The sequence below is a fragment of the Limanda limanda genome, chromosome 11 (assembly GCF_963576545.1).
Source record: "Limanda limanda chromosome 11, fLimLim1.1, whole genome shotgun sequence".
Lineage (NCBI taxonomy): Eukaryota > Metazoa > Chordata > Actinopteri > Pleuronectiformes > Pleuronectidae > Limanda > Limanda limanda.
The window spans coordinates 23,099,039-23,126,432 of record NC_083646.1 but is presented as its reverse complement, the minus strand read 5'-3'; the positions used below and the strand labels follow the sequence as shown (position 1 = coordinate 23,126,432).

Below are 27,394 nucleotides of genomic sequence, written 5' to 3'. Positions count from 1 at the left end.
GTGTTCTCACATCAGCTCCTCTGTATTCGGTGCAGACTTAATGCTCGGAGGCTGTCTGCAGAAAGTCTGGTGGCTCTCAGTCGGACATTTGCCCTCACAGATTTGGCCCCTTAGGATAAAGCCTGGAGGATCTCCTGAGTTCACTGCATGTCTGAAAACAGCTGCACAGACATGAAGCTGGAAGAGCTAATATCATTTTGAGATTGCTCCTTTTATTTGACCAAAAATACATAATGGTAAGAGTTTGAAAGAGTAAGAATTGGATGTAGCCATAACACTGAATTTGTATCTTGTGTAATTAACAAAAGAAACAAACAAAATCTCAGTATGCAGAAATATCTTTATTCAATAGAGTTTACAATATTTTACATGTGACATACTGTATGTAAAGAAGTGTAAAAGATCTTTGGCACACTCCTAAGTTTCATGTTGCTATAAACAGAAAACATACAAAATGTTTTAGAAAATACATCTCTATTAATTTGTTTTTTAAATCTCTGCATTCAAAGACAAGTAGAAGGATTACTTTCCCTTTTGGCTGAATCATCTCTTATTTACAGTTATTGTCACTATATACATTGTGCTTGTTTATTTGTCAAACAAGGTTTAAGTATAGCTGTGTAAAGACAACTTTGTTTTACACACACAAACACACACACACATTCCTGCTTGAGGGATGGAGTCCACAGCATTGTTAGTGTTAAGGCGACATCTCTGCCAAGTTTTTTGCTCAAAGTCAGACACACACACACACACACACACAAAGGCACTTTTATGCAAAAGCGTTCATAACTCCAACATGTCCGAGTAACAGAGATATCAAAATGGAACATCCATAATGCATGAGTATCAAATGGTAAAGTGCACATTAAATGTCTTTGGTTTACTACTTATTGCCCTGTTCATTTCTCAAACAGAAAGTGACCTTTCAACTCAGATAGGCACCTGTCTCACTTGGTAAAAACACTGTATCCATGCCCTGCACATCTTTGGAAGCTTCCAGTTAACTCTCGCTTTTTGGCTCTTCAGCTTTTTGGCTGATTAGGGTGAGTTGATACAGTTTATGAACGGTGAAGTCCGAAACCATCCCCCAGGGTTTATCTTTGCTGGGTTAGAATCAGATATGAGACTGGGACTCGACTCATCCTGGCTCCAAGTCCTACAAGAGCTCAGCTCCTGAATATCACTTATGAGAGTTCTCATCGCAGTAGTGCCTTTGTTAAAAAAATGTCCACAAACCTCTGCTCACTTCTCGTCGGTTACGGAGCAGTCCATAGCGATGATGTTCTGTATTTCTGTGATTTTCACCTCTTTCTCCGGGATCTCCAGCTCTACAGGGATCTTCAGCTCCTCCGGGATCTTCTCCGCTGAGGAGCTGCGGCTGGAAAGTTTGTCAATCTCGTCCTCCATTATTGAGATGCGTTCGGCGACGCAATGCGCTGTGAGTCGGGCCTCGGGGTCGTGGTCCCAGCATTCGTTTATTGTGGCGCAAATCACAGCCACACCCTGCAATGACAGGAAGATAGATGAAGTAACATGTTCATATGGTGCTGACCTAATATGGAAAGGGTCGGTAAGCAGACCACCTGAAAACTCAGCCATAGGTTAAAGAAATGGACGGTATCCCCTTTTACGGGGGTGCCACTGAAAGCATCGTCATCATTGGTCTCAGTTCATGGTTTGGTAAGAAGCAACTGTGCTGAACCCAGTACAATGTTTTAAACTACAGAGTCTGATAAACAAGACAAATTGTGCAGCTAGCTGGTGAACTAGAGAGGGAATAGTGATACTAAAATTGTCAGTTGGACAGGAACAATGTTGTCCTCAGACTCTGGGTGAATACAGAGGTGCCTTTTTGCTCACACATTTTTGTCATACAGACTTGATTAGGTCTGAAAAAGACAATATTGTGTGTTGCCACCCACGTGGCCAAACGCAGCTTCATGCAGATTCAATTAGGAAAAAAAGTCTTGAACATTCTTCCAAACACGTGGTCTAAACACTCAATCTCTGAATACACGCAATATATCTCTCTACTAATTCAACAAATCTCAGCATGTCTGACTGTGACTCGCACATCTTAAGAACCGTTTATCTTATTGGCCTCACATGTGGCATTTGTATTGGAAGTGCAATGTTGAATTTGGTCTGATTGGGACACGCAATACTTTCAATATTAAAAAAACTTTTGAATAAACAGGTGACCAGTGCTCTGTAGCAGCAGTGACTGGCACTTGAGTGATGATGTCGTCTATCGCGAATTACGGGCATGATCACCACAGGACAAGTGAACAGACCATGCAACACAGGCAGGTTACGAACAAGCACAGCACAAGTAATACAAAGATTTATTGTCAAAAACAATCTTCTTAACATGTATTTTAATCACACGTTAACTTTAAAAAAAAAAATTTGTGGGTACTTTTTTCACAGCAGTCCTTTTTACAAGAAATACAGATGGTTCTAGTCCCATGAAATAAGGCTGATTCCCGTAACATGTGATTAGTAACATGAATAACCTTAATAAATACATGCCTATGTGCAATTATTGCTCCAGTATATAAACATATTGAGCAGTATATCTGACCTGATGCCTGAGCCAGGTGTTGGGGATCTCAGGTCGTCCTCTGTCTCGCAGCACATTGTCCTTCATGCTCTCCACACAGGGGTGCTCTCGTACTTTAGAGCCATACGCAGGCTCATAGTCTTTCACCTCTGCAAACACAAACACAAGCAATCGTAAATCATTAGCTCAGTCTGAAGAGAAGAACAACACCTTCTCTTCTTGTCATTTACAACATTTTCAACATGTTCACTTATCAACTAGACATATGCAGAGTTTATGACAGGATGAGAGTGAAACAGGTGGCCCGTGGGGTTAATGTGATTAGATTGTGTAAACGCATCCTTGAATGAGGTCATTCCTCCACAAACCACGGAACTGGTTTTCACTGAAGCTGCCAGCTTCGTAAACTGGCACCAATAATGCTGACAGAGGGAAATAAACCTTTTTTTATGATGTCTCCATGAGAAGGGAAATGCTCAATTTGGCACTTGTATGTTGATTATTTCTAGAAACAACCAATCAGCTTCTGCTAAAACACAAGTACTCACAACATCATACTATAGAGAAAAACTCTGCTTTTTCTTTAACATTTGGTTTTGGATGAACTAGCAGAGCAGACAAAACAGAGTGAATAACGTTGAAACCATAAAAAATGAAAAACAAAGTTCTGGGAATGGGTCCAAATATCATGAAGCTGAACTCACAACAGCTGCAGTCAGTCTCCAGCCCCAAAGACAAGAATCTCAGGATCTCACAATTGCTATGAAAGGAGACACTACTTGCTGCAAAGTTAAAAAAACAATTAAAAAAAAAAAGTAAGATAAAATGAAAAAAAATATTCTTGATTGTGGAAATAGGAGCTGAGAACAGTCTGAAAATAAAGAATAAAATATTTTATTTTGTACGTAGCTACAGATCTGTGTGACTATGTTACTTTGTGAACTGTGTAAAAAATAACTACAACAAAAACTAAAAACCCATATCAATTGTTTTGTAACATCAGTCATGCTAACCGTCTTGTTGCACTGACGCCAGAGATCCTTGCGAAAAAGCATTTTAAACATTTTTAAGGGAAAAATCACATTTGACTCATGATTATATATCCAGTTTTTATTTGCCATGTCCACTGAAAGTACAGTTACAACTCTCGCCCTATTTATTTAAAAAGGGCCTTGGTCCTGTTAGCCTGAAATAACTGCCTGGGGTATTACAAAAATATTGTAACGGACTGGTAGTTAAGTTTATGCTCCGTTTGACTGCTATGTGGTTGTTATGACTTATGTTCAGCTAAGTACACTGTTTTAAATAATTACTGAAATGTCCTGAGCGTCAGTGAACCGGTCGGGGTGGGGCATGTGACAGTTGTAGGGGTTGTGGGATGGCAGGCTCTCATTGGCTGGTTTGTTGGCAGGTCAGGGGTGAATGAGGATAGTGTGAAGAAGACAAGTGTTGATGTTAGGAGTGTTGGAGTTATGAACAAGAAGTGTGACATGTTCGTTTGGCTTTAATAAAGTTACATATAAGGAGAAAAGTTCCCTGTCGTCTCTGAAGCGGGCACGTAACAATATAAATCTACTAGTGAAACTTTGCTATAACAACTTTGTTAGCAATCAAAGACTGTATATAAAGATAAACGACATGACATCTCCAAAGGCCAAATCCTTTTAATTGCTCCCCGGTGGCTGGCTGCAGTATGGGTCATAAACCATGCTTCCCCCATGTTAATGTATGACATAACTAACTAAAAAGCTAAGTTACTTGTTCGTTCAATATTTGTCAACAATGGTTTCTGACAGTTCTTAAAACGCTGATGTGTGTCCAAGTGTTCATTTTTCTAGAAAGTTGGTTTTAGTAAAAATATTGCAAAATGTCCTGATTGACGGTTAAGACAGACACATGATTGGTCAGATGTGTGTAACCATCATTGCTCACGTCCCGATCAATACTCTATGGTAGCTATCAAGTGCATTGTTTTTGAAAATAACATCTAAGCACTTCAGGGATATCTCTGGCCATCCAAAATCTGCATATCTAATACATCTGAGTAAACTCCACCTGCAGATGAAGATGAAGTGATATGACCAGAAGGACCTAAGAACTAGGTCTACTAAACAAATCTTTGGATCAAGAATCCTGACGTCTACAAATGTCGGTTGAACTACTCTGTATCGTTGGTGTCAGGGTCGTTTGATGAAATTTAGGAGAAGCTGCTAGTTTCATATAAATGAGGTCACTGTGGTGCTGCTGACTCCTCAAACACAGGAAGTGGGAAGGTTGGAGTGGAACCCCCCGGACAGGAAGTTTGAGGGCTGGGATTTAGACTGTGTGCAGAGTAGCTGACTCTACAGGCCCACACTTCCTGTTTTTGACATGTGGAACTTCCCCACTTTTTAGTGTTTTAAAACAGGACCCAGCTGGACCCAGTCGGACCCAGCCCATTCCCCTGGAGCTTATTAATGCCCAGGCTGGTATTGTCCACAGCTCTCTGTTGTTTCCATCTCCTGCAGAGGAGCTGGTATAGGTACCAAACAGAGAGAAAACTGAAAGTTAAAACTGGAATAAAAAGATGTGAAGTGCTTTTTAAACATTAAAACATGACTGAGTGGAAAATATCTAATTTCCTGCCTGGATGTTGATTTGGCACCTATTTTCTTTTCCTATCTTGAGAAACAGACAGACAAATACTATCACTGCAGTGTATGAAAGAGGTGCGGCCTGTTTTTCCCTCTCCTGACATTTGAAAGCTATGAGAAGAATTTCGTCCATGGTTTGAGAACAGATTACACAAGAGACTGCAACCAGACCCTCAGCCACAATTTTCCCTCGCTGTCTGGGGCCCATGGTTAAAACCCTGGTATATCCAATCTGAGGGGCGGAGAGTGGTTTAGGACAGTTTCCTTTTTAGATTATCTGTCTGAAACCTTTGTGGCCTGGAGGTTAGCAAAAAAATCTCTGTGGTCCCAGACAGCTGTACTGTCTGGGACGCACTATCTTAAGAGAAACCCAGCTCCATCTTTGAGACTTTCAATTGGCATGTAACGAGACACTGATCCGACATCTCTGCCGAATACTACATCAGAACAAATTAACCTGCACAGCCTCTGATAAACCACGCTCTCATCCAAACTAAACCTCTCTCCATCTAAAGCATCCACCCCCCACCCATCACACTAGAGAAAGTTGTGGGCTGAATTCCTGTGGCAGGTTTGTGGGCAGCACATTAGCGAGCTGAAAGTGAAACGTCAGTACCACTGTGGTGTTTTAATGGGGCTTTAAGAGTCTAAACTAAGAGAAGGAAACGCCTTTTACAACTAGCAGGTGAATCTAGTTTCATGCACATATGGGCCTGAAACCGTTGCTGGTTGAAAAACTTGAAAGTTACTTCACCACTTGCATTTGTGCATGATCGTCAAAGTGAAATGATAAGCTAATCAACTTAGTATCTTTAGGCTTGTATTGTCAGATTTCTGTGAGTAAAAGAGTCTTGACCAAAGAAACTCCTGCTGCTTTTTTTAATGTATGAAAGGCAAACTCTGGGGAAAGTCTGGACCCAATTCTGCAGACATCCTCCAGAGGTCATGTCTGAAAACTGCCGTTGTGAGTGAAGTGAACATGCCTGGTAATATTTTTGTTTCCAGTGGTAAAAAATGAAGTGCATTTGGAAATAGAAATGCAAAAGGTGCAATATGTAGTTTTACAGGGGGCTGAGTGACAGTTTATTCATCCGACTGCACTTCTGTGTAGTTTCTATGCTAGCTGACAACATGACTTAAGAAGGCCATTGAGCTCTTTGCTGATAAAAAGGTTAAATATATAACTTCTGTTAAGACCATAAATGTTGTATTTCCATATCCTGTTTGTGTAAACAAATAAGATGTGTTAATTAATGTTTTATAGATGCTATTTGGCATATTTCTTGAGCATTTCACAAAGCAAGCCTGGCTGGAACCCTTGCTTAGAGTTTGCAAATTAAGTCAATCATCTTCTGTCAACAGCTCAATATGTAACACATTCCTTTGATTATTTAACTTTTTGACTAAATGCCCTCTATCCCTAAGCCTTTGCCCCAGTGGAGTATAAACATCATCCCCTCACCAGCTGTTGCTCATGGCCGTCTCCCTCCATGGACCACAAGGTCTTTGGCACAGCCCTCACCCTTTGCCTCGCTCCATTACCCAGTATAACCCTCAGCTCCCTGCCGCGCCCGGCAAGCTAAATCAGGATACGTAAATAAAATGCTCAGAGACACACAGAGAATTTGCTATAACTGACCACCACAACAATACCAGCGCTGGGTAGTATTTCTTTACCCACCATTCTGTCCCCTGTTGTTGGAGGGCAGACAGAGGAAACTGTCCAGTAGCTCACTCCGAAATAAACACACAAAGACAAACCAATGTTGGAATGTGACTGTCTAGTTCCGAAATGTCTCAGACTGTCTAAAAAAAGTCCACTGGAGAACAACTGGAGTGAGGAGATGGGAGGAAACAGGAAAATTTGCGACTGCTTTTAAGATTGACTGCAATTTAACTTATATAAGAGTGAAGATGTTTTTGGAAAGTCAAGATTTTTTGTTTAGTGCAAAGTAGCATTTGAGTGCTGAGGTTTGGATATTTTTTAAATCATAGGATAAAAGCATATTACATCAAATTAACAATGCAAAACTAGAAGGTTAAACATCTATTACGATTGTCAACTGTTATGTTTTTAAACTTTAAAGAAAGTATTTAAAATAATTATGTAATATTCTTAATTCATGCAAAATTATAAAATAATATTGTGTATTTGTTAAAAGTTCAATGTAATTGTAATATAGTATCAATGTTAAAAAATGACTATAAATGTAAATGCACATGTAAAGATTCAAATTCTATGTAAGACTTATTCTTATGTTTAAATAAAAACTAATTGCATGACTAGCTTGGAGGAAAGTCCTGCTCTTGAAATAAAAAAAATATTTGTCCAAACTTGGGTTTACAGAAATTCATCATGATAAATTATTGTACTCTTCTAACATTACATACTGAAAATACATAATCAGAACAGCCAACAGTCTTTCTTTCTTTTTTGTATCTTGTTTTAAATAAATGTAAAGTCTCAATGTAATGAACCAGGAATGCCCCCTGTACTAGCTGCATTCAAATGATGACCATGGACACACTCATTCTCACTCACACATGCAGAGCCAGCTAAATCAGGTAAGGAGTCCCATCCCGTTCTCACGTATTGATTTCCTGCCCAAAGAAGGGCAACAGCAGAGTCCAGATTGCCTCCCTCACATTTCTGTCATTCCTCAGCTTCCTGCTGCAGCCCTGGAGCTGAGGTCTGAGTGAATTCTGACGGACAAGACTATCAGCTTCCTTGTTGACCCACAAGCCCTCACTCACTGTAAGAAACCTGAACATATTGTGTGCATGTAGGTCACAACCACACACAGACACACAGTTCACCCTATTAGCATAGATGTACATAAACTCAGATTACAGTGTATTCTATCTAATACGTGTACATGCATTGGAACATTACAGGCAGAGGCACTGGATGAAAATGCTACTTGAAATTTGTGGAAGAGTAAATAATTCAAATTTAAATTGTAAACGTTGCACTGTCATACAGTGATCATCCTGATGAAGTAACCCGACATTTACATCCTGTAGCCGCAGTTTGTAATCACACATGCACAACGCAGCAGGAGATTCTCTGCAAAGACGCCTTCACAGAGGCAAAAAAATCCTCCTCATTATTCAGGCGAGAGGTGGAGGCTGCAACAGGCAGAGGCAGGAAGTGACGGAGATCACGTGATTGTCTTGACAACACACAGACATTGGTGTCGGCTCTTATCACCTCAAACTCTCTTGACATCTTTTCTCTGTGTCATCTAAGTGTAAGACCCCACCTCTTTCTCCAGGAAGACAACAATTATTTAGAATAGGTTTTTAAACTGCTCTGAAAGATATGACATTGGTTAAGGCAACTCTTAACTTTTTTTAATAATTTTTTTTGGGCAGTACGTTACAAAAGGAATGCAAGCTGACAACATCTGATCCTTATGTGACAGATGTAAGGAGAGATATAGCTTCCACTTTGGTATCATCTAATTAATATATGCTTTTACCTTCAACAGGTCAAGCATTGCTTGCTTTGCATCTGGATGACACTTATTCACCTCAGCAGGAGTTGCTTTGCTACCGATGTGAGTGTGTGTTCATGTATTCCATGTCTGTGGGTGGACTGACCTCCGATAGCTTCACACCTCGATGTTATCTCCCACAGCACCAGCGCCATGGAATAAATGTCAGTCTGTTTGAAGGACTCAGTGTTCTCCAGATTGAGTCGGGCCTCCAGAACCTCTGGAGCCATGTAACGGGCTGTACCCACCTGCAATGCAGAGACACAAGGGAGAGGGTTAATACACACAAAACTCCCGCACACACGCACGCACGCACGCACGCACACACACACACATACACACACACACACACACACAGACAACTTCCTCCCACAGCTCATGTAGGCCAGGTTAAGTGGAGACTTCTGTTTTCTTTGGTTCAATAGAAATTAGGAAGTGGTTTGTGTTGTGTTTTCCAACATTGTGTTTACTTTTATTCATTCCTAAAAAGTTGTTTGGTGTTGTGCAGTTACACTCATGTTTAAACGATCCCATTTTAATCAGAAGACAAATTAAACACACAGAATATGTCAATAAATCAAGTCTATATTTAATTATTTTCGTACATCTAACAAAATGTATTTTTATACATAAGTTGGCTGAGTGATCCAGTGAGTAATGTGGGCAGGCTGGTGCCGCCCAGGCCCATTACTATCTGTAAGCATTATGTAACCCTGTTGTAAAAGAAGGAAACAGCTGCTGGTTTAGCACATTGCTGAAGAGAGGAGGTCTGTAGCATCTAATGATGCACAAATCTGTATTCATTTGGATAATGGTGAAGAATGCTTGCGTTCCATCAGCATTTTACAAAAAGGGAAACTTTACTAAGTGACAAAATGATCCCTCATCTTAGAATTTGGAAAGTCAGAAAAATGGTTTTCACCATTGCATAACATCTAATCTACCAAAAATACCATAGTTTATTACTTTATTTGTTTATTACTGACATAATATCTACTGTTGCCTGTGGAAGACATTTTTTATGCATTAAAAAAAAAGTTAATGTCAGTTCATGTCTCTTCGCAGATTGTTGCTGAATCACATGAACAAACACATGCACATACAAAAGTCATAATTACACCCAACCAGCTGGGAATTTCGAGCCTCCATTTGTAAATGGAACATCCGGTATTGACAATCCGGGATCATGATGTGAACATTTTAATGAATTACTAGGAACAGGAGCAGAGTGTTCCGCTCTGCATGATGCGTGTCAGCGAATTCTTGGACAGAAGGAGGCAAAACAAACAAGCACAAGTAAGATCTCCCCTTAAACCAAAGCGGTTGTCCTACAGGGCGTTGGTGGTAAATAGCGGCATCATTACTGTAGACAATAAACTAACTCTGCACAACCTATAATTTGTATCAGCTTATAAAACAACAGCACAAACCACTATTTGTAAACGGACGTTTAACAGGACCTAACAAGTACTATAGTCTTATTCAGTTATGGAAGGTATAATATCCTTCTGCTCCATAACATATGTATTTTAAAGCTTTAGATTGAGCCCACAACTTTGATCTATAGTGATATAATCAAGTTGCTTTTAATCTTTACTTTTAATTTCAGTATTTAAAATGTAATATTTATTAAGTTGAGTTGAAGTTATCTTGGGTGAAATATGTAAGTACTTCTGCCACCACTGCTTGTATCTCTATTTAACACAGGCAGACATTAAAGGACTTGCTGACATACAGTGTCCTCTTTCAAATCAGCCTCTGGTCTTAATAAAGTCTTTAAAAAAGGAACTATGCTTCGTCACAATACAAAGATGAAATCTGACCTGTCCACTGTTGGCGAGGTCATCCACAGTCAGGCTGCTGTCCATGCAGAGTGCCAGGCCAAAGTCACACAAGCAGCATGTCAGGTCATTCTTCACCAGGATGTTGGAGCTCTTCAGGTCACGGTGGATGATGGGCACCTTCAGGCACAATAGAAATATGGGTGTCAATCTCAAAATAAAAGCTTTCAAGTAGACAATGGCCAACCGTGAAAAATCAAAAGAGTAAATAGAGTTTACATTTGCAAACAAATAGATAGGTATTTTAACTCGTAACATATTTTATAATGAACAATGACAAGGTCTCCTTTCAATGTAATTAGTTATAAATATTTATTGTGAGACCCCCTGACCTGTTCTCTAGCACAACCATCAGACAAAAATTTAGTTTGCAGTGAAAAAAATCCTAATCTAACAATCATATTTATATAACCTTACATTTTGGACACATTTTGTTCCCATGAGGACACTTGGTGTATCCCCCATTCAGGCAACTGTGCACACAATTTTGAAATTCCTTCAACTATCATCAGATTTTCTGATGAGTATATTCATTAATTCACAGTATGCTACCTTAGGGCGTCCACAGGCGAGGCGGTCACTGTGGAGATGGGCAACACCCCGAGCAATAGAGCTGCCCAAAACCTGCAGCTCCTCCCAGCTGATCACATGACGTGTTAGATACTCCTGGGGGGGCAGAGAATGAAAAGAGAGAATGAAAAGACAATCTCCAATCTGAAACATCTGAAACATATCAGTCTTTAATGCTGGGCAACCTGAGTGGTGACCTCACCTGTAGATTTCCTCTGGGGTGGAACGCAGTGATGAGCCAGTACTGCTTCTCCACCTTCTTCTCCTCCGCTGTCAGGAAGTGGAGGATGTTCTCGTGCCTGAGGTCTGTGTTGGAGTAAACGTCCTTCTCGTTCTTCCAGGAAGCGTACTCCTCATAGGGGAAAATCTTCACAGCCACAGTTTCAAACTGATCTGAGGTTGTCTGCTTCAGCTTCGCCTTGAATACCTGAGCAAAGCGACCTTTGCCAACCTGCCAGGGAGAAGTTATCATTTTAGTCAGAAGGGCAAAGTGCAGAATATGTTCACTAAACAAGTGAAATAAGTTTGTATACCAGCGCATCCAGCTCTATGGGCAGTGGATCAGTGTTGTGGTTCAGGTTGTTGGCATGGGTCGAGCTGCTTTCTGACCTGTCATCATCCATCATAATGGCACAGGCGTCGCTGCAGTCCAGCCTTAGCTTGCGCTTCTTACTGTTACTCTCCCATTCTTGGTTGAGCAGGCGTTTACGGTAAGTTCGGTACCAGTAGAGCATTCCTGCTAAAATGATCCCCATCACCAGCAGGGGCAGCAGGCTCACCAGGATCACAGACACTAAGGTATCCTCTGGAGTTGGATCCACAACTGGAAAAGAGCATAGAAGATGGAGATGAATAAACATGCGTAGAGAACATATATTTTACCAGGTGCTGCTTTGAGGAATAAGAATCATAAGGGTCTGCTATGAAGAGATTCTCAACGAGTCAGGATTGTTTGCTGTTACATTTTTTAGGGTTGGGGGCAAGATGCCTGAATGTGTGAGGGATTTCTCTGCCTCTGAAACTAAGGTGGGTTGTTGAAGAAAAGGAGTGTCAGTCATTTTGAACAACATTTCAAGTGGAAGCTTTCAGGACATTGATTGTGACATTACTGTGAAGTAATGTTGATGCTGTTGGTTCACGTTTACCAGAAAGATAACCATTCATTTATTTACTGTTTTATTTTTGTAGGTCAATTAGTTTTGCAGGCTCAGGAAAAGAGTTGGATGTGTTTATGAGGGGGCTGCGGTTCAAGAGGTCTCCAGAGGGTTGGTTGTTCTATTAGCTGTAGTTTAATAGAAGAAACACTGCTATATAAATACAGTGCATTTCACATTTGTATGATTTATTGCTAAACTTTACACAACACAAGATTGGGCTGTCAGGTTCTATCATTAATTCTAACTTGGGGGGGAGTTGGTATTCAACCTGTAATAAACCGTTCAAATTAAAAATAATCAGACAGTCTGAGATAACTTTGTCCACCAGCAGAGGGCGATCACTGTCGGCTTGACCTACTGCATGCCCTCCTGACCTTTCAGTTAAGTAAGCAAGTTATGTTTCGTTGTTTACCTATAAAAACGGACCCTCAGAAACAAAGCCGTCCTGAGCAGAACATCACGACACCAGATCATCTGAGTAGCAGCAAGTATTTTAATGATCAAAGGTGATGCTGTTTGTCATCATTGTACCATGAAGCTGTCTTGTTACAAATGTGTGGGCTCACCTGAGGAGGCGCTACAGATAAACGGACAAACTGTCGGCAGGAAAACTAGTTAATAGTAACAATGAATTTAATACTACAGCAACACAAACTGAGCAGCTATATGGTCAGGAATACAAAAGTTGCATGACCTGGCAGCAGAGGGAAGTGTTTGCTTTATGTGAGCTGCAACTTAATATTGCTCTGATTGTGTTTTAGAGATATAGATACAGAGATATAGACACTAACAATTGATTACATGCTTCACTGTTTGCTGTGAATCCCTCTACCTACATATGAGGGCAATTTGAATCTAGCACGGAGGCACTGACAATAAAAACATCTGTTATATAATACTCTGGTATAGACTGTCATCTTAACAGTGTCTGCATTCCTATTTTACCTATTTTACCATATCCAGCATAGCCGAGCAACATCTAATCATCCCACAGACAACTAAATAAAAGGGATGGCAGTGGAGTAAAGGCAGGTCTTTCGAAGACAGTCTAATGTGTGTGTGTGTGTGTGTGTGTGTGTGTGTGTGTGTGTGTGTGTGTGTGTGTGTGTGTGTGTGTGTGTGTGTGTGTGTGTGTGTGTGTGTTTTGGGTGCTGCTGCAGCAGTAGCAACCTCCTCAGTCATTTCCTCTCATGCTCTCCCCTGCTCCACAGAGTACTGTAAATATTGTCCTTTCCATCACCACAGTGGTCACTACCAGTAGCCAGGGCTGCCCTCAAAGCTTAATGAGATAGTACTGGTTTTCAAAATATTTTCTTGCATGTTCTACTTCAGAAACCGAAAAAGCTCAAAAGGCCCGAAACCCAATTTTTTTTATCAATCATTAATTAGGACAGAATCTGTACATAACTCGATACATAAATTATTTTCCCTCCATACTCTCCTCTGGACATCAATGCCCACCCTGGAGTAGCTCAATGCCCCCCCCCCCAAAAGAACCCTGAACTCAAGCATTAACTACCTCCTCGGACTGCGACTGCCAACCCTGACAGAACGCTAGCCAACCCTCAGAGCACAGAAAACAGTGGAGAGCCTGTCTGCCTTGGCTTGGTCCAGCCCGTCCTGGTCTGCTCTGGTCAGGGCGCCGTTTAAAAGAGTCTCACTCTGTCTCTCGGGGGAACAATACCCTCCTGAGCGAAGCTGCCACTTTGGCGTGCTGGAGTCATACCAAGGACTGACCTCTGAAAAGGTTGCACCAGCCTACATCTATTTTGCATTTCAGAGTTATATACACACATAATGACTGAGCACTGAAATGAATGTAAAAGTCTAACCTGTGATTGAATACATTATTAAGTAACAGTGTTGGAATGCAAAATCAAATTAAAACGTCTGGTAAAGAGAGAAGATTTGCACGTGATCTCAACTTTGAAAGAAAAAAGTGAATTTCCTCCTAACACACCGTGTCACCTAGACAGCAAAAACAAAACTGCTGTTTTAAATGTAAAGACCATAAATACGTTATGCCAATTATTCTGCTACGTGCTGTGGCTGATATTTGTAACTACAAGTATTTTGACTTTATGAGTCTGACACATCAACTGACAGTTCATTATAATATATGTTAAACTTCTCTTTATAGAAGTGAGTGTCTTTGAATCCATCATGTAGCTGGATGTACTGTGAAGCAAGATAAAAAACGCTCTCAGCAAGATGAATAATATCTTCATTTGTGGTTGTAATTTTGTCATTGTAAAGTAGTAAATCTTTCAAAAACAGCTCAGGGCAGAGCTGCGGATACAATGAATCAGAACGCTCTGGACACAAACACACGTGCATATTTTTAGATTTGACACAACTTCAAGAGTCTGGTAGTAAAGTGGGTTGTGAAATAAGACCTCCAGACGGTCAGACGGTACTTCTCACATTCCATGCGCCTGTACAAGTGTGTATGCTTTAAGGATTTGAAAATTGCTTGGAGGTTTCGGAGGTTTTAGGTTTGTTTCCTTGCTTTCCTCATGCTACGACTGGAGTGTGTAGTTGAGGTAACACACTGGCAAAGCCAAACTGCCAAAACAAACTGGTAATGAGACTATTGTTGCCTTTTCCAAACATGATGCCAGAGTGCTCATGCACCGTTCAATGAAGTTTGACACGTCATTTGGAATAGTAGAGGGAGCGTGTGTGTGTGTTTCAGGATGTGAATGGTAAGGTTTCAAATGCTGCCGTCTCTGACTCACGTCTTTAATGCTCTTATTAGTTTCTAATTTCTCAGTGTTTTGTTGTGACATTATAGGAACTACAGTGTTTTCTTTGGAAAATCACAGAGCCAGACATGAGTTCATGTTTGAAAAAGGTGATGGGTGGCATTATAAAAACAGAGGAGGTAGAAGCACACTTTCAGCAGACCTACGATGTGCGTCATAGATTTTGTGTATAGATTTTAGTTTATTGAGCCATCTACAAGAAATATAACTCAAACCTCTGCTCAGTGCACAAAAGAGAACACACTTTTTTAAAGGTTATTTCTGCATTACATGAATTTTGTTACCTTACCAAAACCAAGTTATGTCCTAAATGTATATAAATAACTAGCCACCCAGACTTTTATCGTATTATGGTGATGTGAAGAAAAAACCAGGATGCTCACTATTTACTTGTTATGGTAACAGTGCGGCCTCTGCAACCCGACTGCTGCATGAATATGGCTCATAGTTCTGCAGGTCTGCGTTCTCTCCCTCCATCATCTCTCTGTTGGTCTGTTCCTATCATTCCATCTGCTTCTTTTTTTTTAAAGCTGCCCTTCTTCTTTTCCTGCTATTTCTGCAGCTTTAAATCATCCTGCTTGAGTCATATCTCTATGAAGCAGTCTGCTGTGTGACAGAATGAATGATATACTCACTGATGACAAGCCAAGATTTCACAGTTAAGGGGGAACTGTAAAATATAAGAATAAAAAATAGATCTTGGATGAGGCACAGAGCCATTTTTTCCCTTTATTATTCCATATCCATCTTCATCTCCTCTTCCCCTTTGCAGGCTACATCGAGAAGTCATCCTAATTAATTTTCCACTCTACATATTTTTATATCTTTTCCTTTGTCTTTACCACCAAAATAGAAACATCCCTTGGCATTCAAAATCCCCACTTCCTTTCACGAGGAACATTTTATTCATCAAGAGGGATGTCAAAATAACCCACCAGATCAGGTGACATCAGTGCAAAAACACAGACTGAGTCAAGGAATTTGTGTCAGAAATGAATTAGTTCTACTGTTGTTTCATTCCTCACATAGTGTGCCTCCAAGCACATAAAACTGACTTTCACCACAGCACAGCCCTAAATACACCACTTATAACATCAGCATGTTACTACAACAAGGCAGTATTTACTACCACTGCCTCCCTTCTCATTGAAACTAGTTCATAAGCTCAAAAACACATGTTGCATTGACACTGTCAGAGGCGACGTTAGTCTGCTGGAAATCATCTTTACAGGATCTTGAGTAGAAACGTCTGCTGTGTCTCTCAGTGAGAGGGATAATCGTCGATGAGAAAGTCAATAGTAGTTAAACTTTACTAGTTTAGAAAAAACATGTTAAAATGGGGGTTTTCCTGTATTGTATTTAAACTTTAAAACTACCGTCAATGCTGAATGAACAAGAAATTCGAGCCAGAGTTAGTTATGATGCTCAGTTATGATCAATTCAACCAATATTGTTGCAGTAGCACTATTTGCATCAGGAGCCATTATTGATCGGGATTGAATCTGGCAATGCTACACCGCAGTGGATAATGTGCCAACTTTGATGGTCCAGTGTGTAAGATTTATGTGAAGGGGATCTAATGGAAGAAATCGAATAAGAACTAATCCTAAAGTGATGTTTTCACTAGTTTGTAATTATCTAAATCTACTAATTGATATTTTCTCTAACCTATAATGAGCCTTTCCATCAGGAGCGAGTCCTCTCTACCGCAGGTTATTTTTCATGTTAGGAAAGGGAGGGTGAGGTGAGGAGTATTAAGCTGCAACATCCAACTTTACCACTAGATGTCACCAAATTCTACACACTGAACCTTTAATGGTGAATAAATTGAGAAATAAAACCAAAATTGAGTGCAAACGATTTGTTCGAAATGATTTATATCAATGAATAATAGTATGTGGACTCACTGTCACTGAGTTAACACACTGTCTTGATAAATGATGACGGATGTCGGCCTACTTCCTCACATTTTTTTCACAAGCAAACAAAACATCAATCAATCTGACAACCAACTAACCAACCAGGAGGGCTGAGATAATCCCCACTGACATTGGATGAGGCAGAATAAAACCTGGAAAGGTAGCCAGTCTATCACAGGACTTACATACAGAGACAACAACCATTCACACACACAGGCAATTTAAAGTCTACTATTAACCTAAACTGCATGACTTTGGACAGTGGGAGGAAGCCACAGCACCAGGAGAAAACCCACACAGACACAGGACATGCAAACTCTACACAGAGAGGCCTCTGATAATTGTCAGGTTCTAACTAAACTAATCCACCACCATGCTGCCTGCAAACAAAACTACCACCACTGCCTGGGGCTCGGAGAGATAGATCACATTCTCTGTTGGGTATCATCTTAAACTTGCTTTCATTAATTTGTTGGCCACTTGGGGGCAGCGCAACATGTAAACTACTTGTTCTTGTATTTACACACCCAGCACATGTAGAGCAGCATCAGCCTTCATTTGGCATCATGCATCAAGTTCAAAACCTTATTTAGTTTTGTCTACCACCTGACGTCAAACTGTTTATGGCATGTGCATGATTGTTTAGCAAGGCAACACTGGTTGAGAGAGATTAAATAATTTGTTCTCTCTCTCTTCTTATCTCGCAACTGAAAACAGCTGTTTGATCAATGAGCAGCTTTGATAAACAGCCACTCCAATTTACTATTTAATCATCTGATCACTTCTCCCTGATTTGTCCAACATAAGCTGGTAAGTGTTAACTGCCTCATAGTGACATTTTTCATACTTTTGACTGCACAGACACACACACCAGAATTCATAACTCCCCATGCAGAAACCGTATTACAAGCACGTCATGAGAATGTAATGCAGGGGGAAGACAATGTGAGGCATTTAAGCTCTGGCAGTGCTCCAAAATAACAGCCGAGGACTTCCTTCTACTTGTGACCTCAATGGGAGGAAGGAATCACAACCCTTATCCCAGGGATCTGATGTGTGTGTGTGTGTGTGTATGTGTAAAGGGGGGAGTACAGGATGACACAGGTTATGATGTATACAAACTACTGTCCACATCCTTGAACGAACCTCCTGCATTTTTTTGGAGGGCTTTTTCTGGTTGTCCCAGGCTAATTAATAACTGTAAGGAACGACAACAAGATGAACAGACGGCGACAGAGAGCATCAGCTACAGACCACCAATCAAAATTCCAGCTTGTTTCGAAACTGTGTGCAGTGGATAGAAGAACCTGCCTAACAGAGCTGGTCATTGTTATGGAAGTTTACTGGAAGCTGGTGAAAGGAGAACTCAGGCAGCAGCCGATGTCTTATGCAGAAGATTTGAATGTAGACTTGATGCATCAAGGAGACTAGAAGGTGAAACAATATACAAACGCTAACAGAGTAACATGAGCAAGTGTCACCCCTAAGTCTGAAGATGTCCTCCACAGCATCCCAGTATCTCCCTCTACTTGTGTTACCCATTCTAACAGCACATCCATGAATGGCTCGAATTGCTATCATTCTCTAAGTTACATGTTGGTGTTTGCATCCTATTGGACGGTTACATCCCAGTGAGAACGACAGGCAAACAAGAGCTTACAAATAGATAATTGATCTGAGTTTTCAATGAACTGGTGCAGTACCCATTAATTCTGAACCTGACTGTTTGGAATTGGCTGTTCTCATGTCCTGTGTTAAGAAACCGGATCTACTTCACAATTATTCCTTACTCATTAGTGAGTTCTCCTAAAACACTTCTACAATAAACTGTCACTTTCTATTGTTTTGCTGTTATAATTCCGCAAGACATATCCAATTTCCTCCCCAATAAAATAATAATCTGCCATGGGAAGTGTGCTGTAGAAACTGTACTTCATGCAACAGACGTGAGGAGGCCCCACCTGAGGTTTTTCACCCTAGAGCAAAAAAGCTAATTCAATTTAAGGATTGTCTGTTTCAACACCGGGCCTTCCATCAACCTCCCATATTATTTGCAGGAGATATACAAATCAGATAGAATGTTAGGGTTTAGTTTGAACACGAGGAATTCTATCTGCTTTACTAATGCTGTAACCGAGGAAGTGACTAACACTGAATTTACTGTCAGTCACCCCTTTGGCGTTCTGTGTCTTTAGGGCCTGTTCACCATGTGCTGGAGATGTTTCTGCTTCAAGTTAAACACAGACAGGAAACCATATGTCTGAGCTCTCCAGTGTGGCTGGCCTACACACACATTCACCCACACACACGCATTAGCAGGCCGAGACAGCTAGCAACCATAATGAAACGCTTAAACATGTGTATTGAACACATTCAGAGTAGCTGAATGAAGAGGCAAACATATTTGTTATATATATATGTGTGTATATGATTCGTATGATCAAACTCCATGATAAGATCTAGTGATTTATAATTGATTAGGAGGAGCTTTATTTTGAAAATGGCATTTCCATCCATCTGAATATTTTCCACACCCCCAATGTATCGATGATTCCAGCTTTAATCTCATCACAGGATGTTACTACTCACTGGGGGAAAATAACAGCTTGTCGTTACACTCTTCGTCGGTACAGGAGCAAAGGTGAGCCATCCCACTTGTTGTGTTCTTCTCCTTCATCACACAGGTGGAGCTGTTGTAGTCATCCAGCATCACGCCATACAGCGGCTTGGAAGGATTGTGGCAGAGAGTTTCGATAGAGAAGCCTGTGTCGTTCTTCCTCCTTTAAGAGACACAGACAGAGTAGAAATGTCATTATTTAACAGTGTCTCCATCAAGAGCTGATCCTTTATCTAATCTATTACATTGAAGAGACAGTCATTTGCAGCTGTTAAGTACCTACCAGATAGCGACACAGACCTCGTTGGTTTCTGTGCAGATGGACGTGATGGAGCAGTTGGACATGCAGGTCCCTGTTCCACTACACACAGACAGCTCCAGGTCACAGAACTTACAGAGCTGACTGAAGGGGTAAAAATGTGGCATATCTGTAGGACACACACAGAAGTATCCGTCAGGTTGGTTTAATGTCAGGACAGTTATCACAGTGAAAACCAAACAACCCCTAATACCACTTTTCTCAAATATTTCATTTGACCTGGTGCGAAAAAATGTCGGTTAACTAATAAGTACATGATGCAACAAATTAAATGTCATTTCAGTTCTGGTGACGGGGTCCAGTCGGCAATCATACTCCGAAGAACGTGGCCCCTGGATTGAGACACAGCTAAAGGCTCAGACTTAGAAATGGCAGAGACTTAACATGACCTCATTGAGTGGAAGTTGTTGTTGACATGGCTGCTACTTGTCATTTACACGTCATAAAGAAAGCACACTCGGTCCTGGGGTAGAGTTGTTTGATCTCATCACTCTGGCAAGTTGGAAAGTATTACATGGGGTTAAATGGATGCATGCTACCTGTGCTGACTCATAATCAAATCTCATCTCCTCATTCTTGATAGAATGACTTGAGCCGCCTACGCCTCCAACCCACATTCTGCAGACTTTATCTTGATCGGCTGGCCGGGGAAAGTCCGCAGAAAGTCCGGAGGCTCTCACTTGGACATTTGTGTTTCACACATGCAACCCCCCCCGGAGAATGTCCACTGGATCCTGTTAGAAAGCAGCCTAACAGACACCACTTCACCATGATGAAAGTGGCCTCTCTCTTACAAACAGCAGGCCACACAAGATAAATCCAAGACCTAGACAAAACAACTACTAGCAGTGCAGTCTGTGTTATCCTTAAATCACCTGACAGAGAAGCACGTCTGCAGACCTGACCTGTGAAACCCAGCTGGGGGAGGACATCATGTTTAACATGCATGAATCTTCATTACCCTCCCTACATGTCATCAAACTCAACCTCCCTGCTAGAGTATGTGTTTATATGGGTGTGTGTGCATAGTCTGCATAGGCCAGGTTATTCATTTAACAGGAAGCACGGTAACTGGAGTGTGCTTTCAAAACCCATTCTGTCACACTGTGTCTAAGGGGCAGGAGTGAGTGTGAATGAGCAGAAAGCTGAAACCCACAAATGACAAATCAGACCTGCTAATTGAGTGCAGCAAAGGGCCAAAGAGACCGAAAGAATCTGAATGAGCAGCAGGAGTATATAATGAAACAAATTGAATTAGACTTGAGTCTGATTATATTCATGGTAAAAAAGCAAAATCCTATATTCCCTATAAGTAAATTAATATATTTAATTTCGGATTTCAGGCTCCCAAGAAATGCCATTGAGTAGCATGTTACTGGACAATTAATAAATCGCTGCAGTGCCGTTAAGTTTGAGTGCCTTGTCAAAAGAAAACATCACTCCAAAAATGCCAGGTGAATTTTCTTGATTTATAATAAAATAACAGTGCTGTTGATCGTAGAGGCCGCAGCTTTACAACCTACTTCACTTTGAAGTTTGGGCGTATTGTGCCGGTTCACAAAGTCAGAGGTAACTGTGCACGCAGGTCTGCGGTGGTATGTGGGTCATAATTCCAGATGCTAAAGCACTTTGACTTTCTCTTTTATTACTGCTGCACTTTTTCCTGCTGATGGTCCATGAGGAGAAATTACCGTATGAAAACAGCAGTGACCTGTGTGCGTCAGAGGAAAGTGTGGACTGTCATTAACTCGACTCTTGATGGCTCCTGAAGGGGCTATAATTGAAATTTGATATTTCTTTCTGCTGCTGTTGCTGCAGAGGTGAAATCACGCTACAGTGACCTGTGGCCAACTGGCACAACAACCGATGGATAACCTCGATAAATACCAATGTTTGAATGGTTGCACGAGAAAAGGTGCAGTGTCTAGACTGAGATGATTAATGGTGTATAAAACTCCAATAAAAATTCTCCAAATAGCCATAAAATCTGATTTTCTGATATGACAAAGAAAATTAGAAGCTCAGATACACAGCTCAGTCTAACATACATCCAGCAAACAGTTGATTCATATGTAATATCAATTTGTTAATGTTAACTATCTGTCACTGCAAGAACATGAATAGTCTTTCCTCAAAATGCAAAACCATTCCTCCCATATTCCCAAAAAAACTTTCAAAATATCATTATATTTTATCCCATCCAACATCTGGAAAGCAAAACTTTGCATTATCAGCACTGAAACTAAAGACACCCTTCCCGTCAGCGCAAATATCCCCCCCTATGTCCTGTCCCCTCCTCCTCTCTTCCCCCCTTTCCTCTTTCCAAACCATGGAGGATGTGAGCTCACAGTGGGCAGAAGGACAGACAGGAAACTTGACTCTAATTTATCACCAACATACAGGAAAGACTGCTCCACACTGCTCAAAAGTGAATGGAAAAAATGAAAAATCTACACACCAGATACATATAAAGCATAGTGTCATTAAACACAGGAGGTTGAGTTTTAAAATCCATGTGTCTGCATTTTAAAAGTATAGTAAGTTTAAAAAGCATTATTTCCGATGTGAAGATTCCTCCAAATTAGGCTGGAAAAACCCTGCAAAGATGACATTTTTCTGAAGCAATGCAACATTGACACTACATTGAAAGTAAGAATCCTTTTTGATCACTGAAACAAGGGGAGACAACTGGAGAGAGGCAGCACAGGGCCACATAACTGCCCCAGCAGGAGGTTGATCTCTCTGCATCTGCTCCTGAAAGTTATCCTCCTACTTTTGTAACTCTGACTTAATCCACCTCGCTCACAGTCTTGGCCCTAATCCTCTCATTCCTCCCGTCTTTATCCTCCTCCTTTGACTTTCTCAGGTTCCATCCTCCATCCCTCCTTCCTCCCTTTGACCCGGAGATGCAGCGAAGTGAGTCGCAAAAGGGGAAGTTGACTAATATGGTGAAAAATCAAAGGGAGGCCTATCTGAGTGGTTAAGGTGAACAACCTCTTCTCTTCTCTTGTCTTCACTGATCCCAGTAAAGATCATGTTAACAAAGTAGGAAACAGGGATCTGCAGGACTGCACGGGGCCCGCACACACATCACAAAGTTACAAGGGCTCATCAACGAACTGACTTCTAATCTAATTTACATTAAAATAAACACATGGTGACATTTGATTAAAGGCTACTTCACTAATACGATTATAGAACTGATTTACCCCTTCTAACAATCGCAGCGCGTTCCCAAACGGTGGTTACTCTGTGCCGAATATCTAACCAAATAATCCTGAAGTGTGGGGTACTTTCAAAATAATCTTAATGCTATCGATTGAGTCGGAGCCTCCCCGATCTCAAATCGGTTTGGAGAGAAACACACGAGCTGACTGGGACCGGAAGGTGCGTACTTGTACAGCTGTGACTAAAAACCAACTCAATTCCAGCTCGTGCAGCAAAATATATAGCTACGCCTTCTCAGCCACGACTTCATCCATGTTTTGTTTTTTTATTTACTGCCAAACAGAGCACACGACCTTGGTCCTCATCCATGTTTGTATTTCTTCTTAGACACGTTTAATCCCACGAGTGCTACGAACTCCAGTTCAGAAGGTGGCGGTAATGTGCCTAAAAGTTGTGCCAACCACCATAAAGAATTGAAGAGGAAGAAGAAGAGAGGCAAGTTTCTGTGAGATCTCAAGTGTTTGGAAACGCCACTGTGAATTTTTTTCCTACAAGCGGCAAGTGCTTGGTCTGACGTTGTGGCCAAATCATCCAGTGTGTGTGTTCATGAAGATTATAGGATTAAAAACTGATTAAATCTGTCATTATGTCTGTGGTCTGCCACATTTTTAAAATCAGTCAAGAGTTGAAAATCCTCTTGTGTGCAGCAGCCCCAAGTCAGTGAATCACAATTCCCCTGTTGTAAATCAAAGGCATGTACCTATTCAAAGTCAAAGTCCTCTCAGTGATTTTTCCCTTTCAACTCTCATTTAAAGTTTTCATCCTCAAATCAACTTTTGTCCTGGCACCGTCTTGGCTAAGCACAAGGATTAGGAAATGCACAAGCACACGGTGGCCTCTGCCCTGACAAGATGAAGATTCCCTGGAAAGGAAACATGAGGAAAGTAAAAAAAAGAAAGAAAAGATAGAAGCAACAAATTCAGGCCCTGCTGCCCAAAAGGTCGAGCTGCTCTGGTCCTGGTGGTGAGCTGCCTCCTCCAGCCTGAGGAGCTCTCTACAATGTGTATTGATGGAGGAAAATTGGGGATGTGGGTGAAAGTCTATATGTCTTTAAGTGAGTGTGTGTGTGGTGTGTCTGTGTGTTGTGTTTGTGTGTGTGTGTGTGTGTGTCTATTTGTGACACATACAATGCAGCATGACCACACAGTCCTTCTGGTATGTGGGATTTCCAGGTTCAAAATAGACCCCTCTGTGGAAGAAGGGGGGGGGGGGGGGCAGGAACAGACAGCAGAGAGGCGGGTAGAATAAGAGGAGGAAGGAGGAGGGAGAAGGGAAGGAGACAAGTGCCAACACATAACATGAGTTTCCACAGCTAAAGCTTGTTTGCATCTGAAGGTGGTATCCGATCTACCCACCTGTCAAACTGGAGGTGTTACAGTATGAGAGGTGGAGTCAAGTCTTAACCCACGGTTTAAGTTACAGCAAGGTTCAATGTAGAACTACAACCATGCAAATACCTTATGATAAAGCTTAAAAGCGTTAGCCCCAACACTAGCATCATAAGGAACTGAGGAATAGATAACTCGAGCAATGCATTGTTTAAAACCCCAGAGTTTAATTCTAAACCAAAGTGGTGATCAATTCAATCAAAGATAACAAATGTGTTTGTCTAAATGTCCGGGAAATGTGTATAAAATGATGCCCAGTAGATGTGGAATGTGTCCTTTAGATTGAACGATGCATGACTGGGTTTGAATATTTCATAAAAAATGAACATGAAACATAACTTTAGTAAATAACTCGGGGGGGAAGCCAGGACCACAAATCTGCTGAAGAGTACAGACAAATAGTGTCAAATAAGTTGTATTTATTTATAATTTTATTTTTAATATTTTTTTCAGGCATTAAAGGGGTAAACCCACAGTTTAGTATTATACAGTTGGATATTTTTTGATAATGTTGACCACAATGCGCCTATATACTCACTATAACACATCATTACAGTTGTCATTACTGCTCCCTTCATCTCTGTCAAACTTTTTCTTTTGAATAAAGCCTTTAAACATCGATACACCTCTTCATTTATGTTGGACACTGTCTTTTCTTATGAACGCTGCAAATACTGTTGTTTTATTGAAGAGCTCTGCTCCAGCAGCATCTTTTACACGTCTGTCCATTCTGCAGGGATGCTTCACATGTGGTTCTCTCTGAGGTTCAGTTTAATTCCTGTTTAAAGAGTTTTTTGGAGTTTCTCCTCACTACTGTTCAGGGTTATGGGCACTTTGTTAGGATCCATGAGACAAATTGTGATTTGTGAATAAGGGCTATATAATGATTGATTGATTGATTGATTGATTGATTGATTGATTGATTGATTGATTGATTGACTGACTGACTGAAGTGTAAGGCTAATACAATAATATGTCATAAGGAGTTTATCTTGCACTGAATATCAAAATCTGATGTTCGCTTTGAGATAAACACCACAAATGTTATTCAGCCTCACTGTTATAAAACTTATTCTATAAACCATGATCCGATTTCAGGAACACTGACAGGTCTTTCTGTTGCGAACAAATGATTCACCATGTAAGTCATGTCATGTTTGAACCATATAACCATACGTGTGCTGTTAGATACAAGGCTCCTGTACTTTGCTGTAGGAGCGGCCAGGAGAGAGCACAACAGAGCATGTGTCAGTCTGCTCTGAGTCACCTGTTGCGCCTCGGCTCTCAGCAGATCCATGCGTAACGCGCCGGAAGGAATGTTTCACATGCCGCGTAAAACTACAGAGACTGGGTTTGTTGTTAAACACACCGAGGCTGACATTAGCCGTGGTGAGGTCATGGCGCAGTGTTGTTAGAGTTCAGGATGTGCGTAACTCACCGACAGCCCCGGTCTCCAGCAGCGCAGCGAGGAAGAAGACAGATAAAGCTCCGCGGGAAGATAGAAAACTACGCTGTCCCTCCATCTTCCTGCGTCCCGCGTCCAGACACTGTCATCCAGACTCGATGTAAAGTGTGTGAGAGCCCGGGGGAGGAGCGGGTGTGCTGCGTGCGCTGCGCCGTGCGCTCCACTCCGCTCAGCAGCTGGAGGCTCACTGCTGAACCCACACATACACATACTTTACGCACACATGCTCTGCTATGTCAGGAAACCGGGGGAGGGAGGTCTCTCTCTCTCTCCCTCTCTCTCTCTCTCTCTCTCTCTCTCTCTCTCTCTCTCTCTCTCTCTCTCTCTCTCTCTCTCTCTCTCTCACACTCCTCTGTGTGTGTGTGTGTGTGTGTGTGTGTGTGTGTGTGTGTGTGTGTGTGTGTGTGTGTGTGTGAGACACTTTTCCAAATAGTGGAAATCAGAACAGTAAACACCTCTGTATACATTTACATAAACTCGGTGCTGCAAAATGTTGCCAGCAGCTCCACTGAAGTGAAGACTTATATCTGAGGGTTCCAGACTGCAGGGAGACCAGGGATGGTTGCACCGCTCCATCAGTAGCTCTAGAACGTTTGATACACGTTACCAATACTTGTTTACAACAAATAAAACTCACTTGGACATCTAATGCACATTCACAGATTGTGTGAGTTAACAACAAATGCAAAGAGTTTATGTTGTTAGTACAGCTCACACCCATATACAGTCTATGCTCACACCACAGTATAGACCCAGAGTGCAGCCTGTGTGGGCCAAGACCTGACAACATACACACTGAAACATGAACCCCAACATTTATAATTAACTGTCACAGCTATCCACAGCCCGAGCAGCCATTTGATTTATGGATGATAAAAGTAACATTCACCATATGGCTGTTCCGTTGCTATATTCTCATTAAATACGTATCACATTATGAAAGCTTTGAAATGAGGCACAAGTCATTTTATTTTATTTATCTCCAATTACATGTGTGTGACTGATGAGCTCTCAGACTGCTGAGTGGCATCGCTAGCAGTGATCTTGTTTTTCAATGGCAGCACAGAAACGGGGTCCAGTGACAGAGGGATGATAAAACTGAGCCTGTCTGTCTGGTCATATGACGCAGCATGTCTGGACTTGCTGCTCTCTACTGACACTGGAACTGAGCCACACACTCAGACTCTCTGGAGTCGTACAGCCCCCGTCAAGCCCTCTCCTCAACAGCAGTCCAGCTCCTCTAGCCTGGGGCCCGGAGGGTCAACGTTTGATTTGGGTTCCACTTGGCAGATCTAGTGTTTAATTTGGGGTTAAACGTAAACTATTTTTGGCTTCATGTCGTGAAAAGTAATGATTTGTTACTAAGTAGGAACTTGAAGTGCTTCTGTGGCCTTATCACTAACTACAGAATAATCAGTTACTAATTAGT

The 27,394-nt window shown here is 41.3% G+C and overlaps 1 protein-coding gene across 1 annotated transcript; it reads right to left on the bottom strand.

The window, feature by feature from the left end:
- Positions 1 to 322: 322 nt before the first annotated feature.
- On the bottom strand, positions 323 to 26,126 carry LOC133013997 (TGF-beta receptor type-2-like). The gene is made up of 10 exons (XM_061081093.1): positions 25,939 to 26,126; positions 19,849 to 19,993; positions 19,538 to 19,728; positions 11,641 to 11,930; positions 11,310 to 11,558; positions 11,090 to 11,203; positions 10,520 to 10,657; positions 8,803 to 8,944; positions 2,588 to 2,715; positions 323 to 1,506 (listed from the first exon to the last, which is right to left on the bottom strand). Exons 1-10 carry the CDS (start codon positions 26,021 to 26,023, stop codon positions 1,246 to 1,248), a joined length of 1,743 nt encoding a protein of 580 aa, XP_060937076.1. The 5' UTR covers positions 26,024 to 26,126; the 3' UTR covers positions 323 to 1,245.
- Between the last annotated feature and the right edge of the window lie 1,268 nt (positions 26,127 to 27,394).

Bases quoted from the DNA above. Each gene is read 5' to 3' on its own strand.
- LOC133013997 (XM_061081093.1), bottom strand. From the start codon at position 26,023: ATGGAGGGACAGCGTAGTTTTCTATCTTCCCGCGGAGCTTTATCTGTC. The intron at 11,559-11,640 runs GTATACAAACTT...TCTCCCTGGCAG, and splicing joins CCATAGAGCTGGATGCGCTG to GTTGGCAAAGGTCGCTTTGC. The intron at 10,658-11,089 runs GTAGCATACTGT...TTGTGCCTGAAG, and splicing joins TCGCCTGTGGACGCCCTAAG to GTGCCCATCATCCACCGTGA.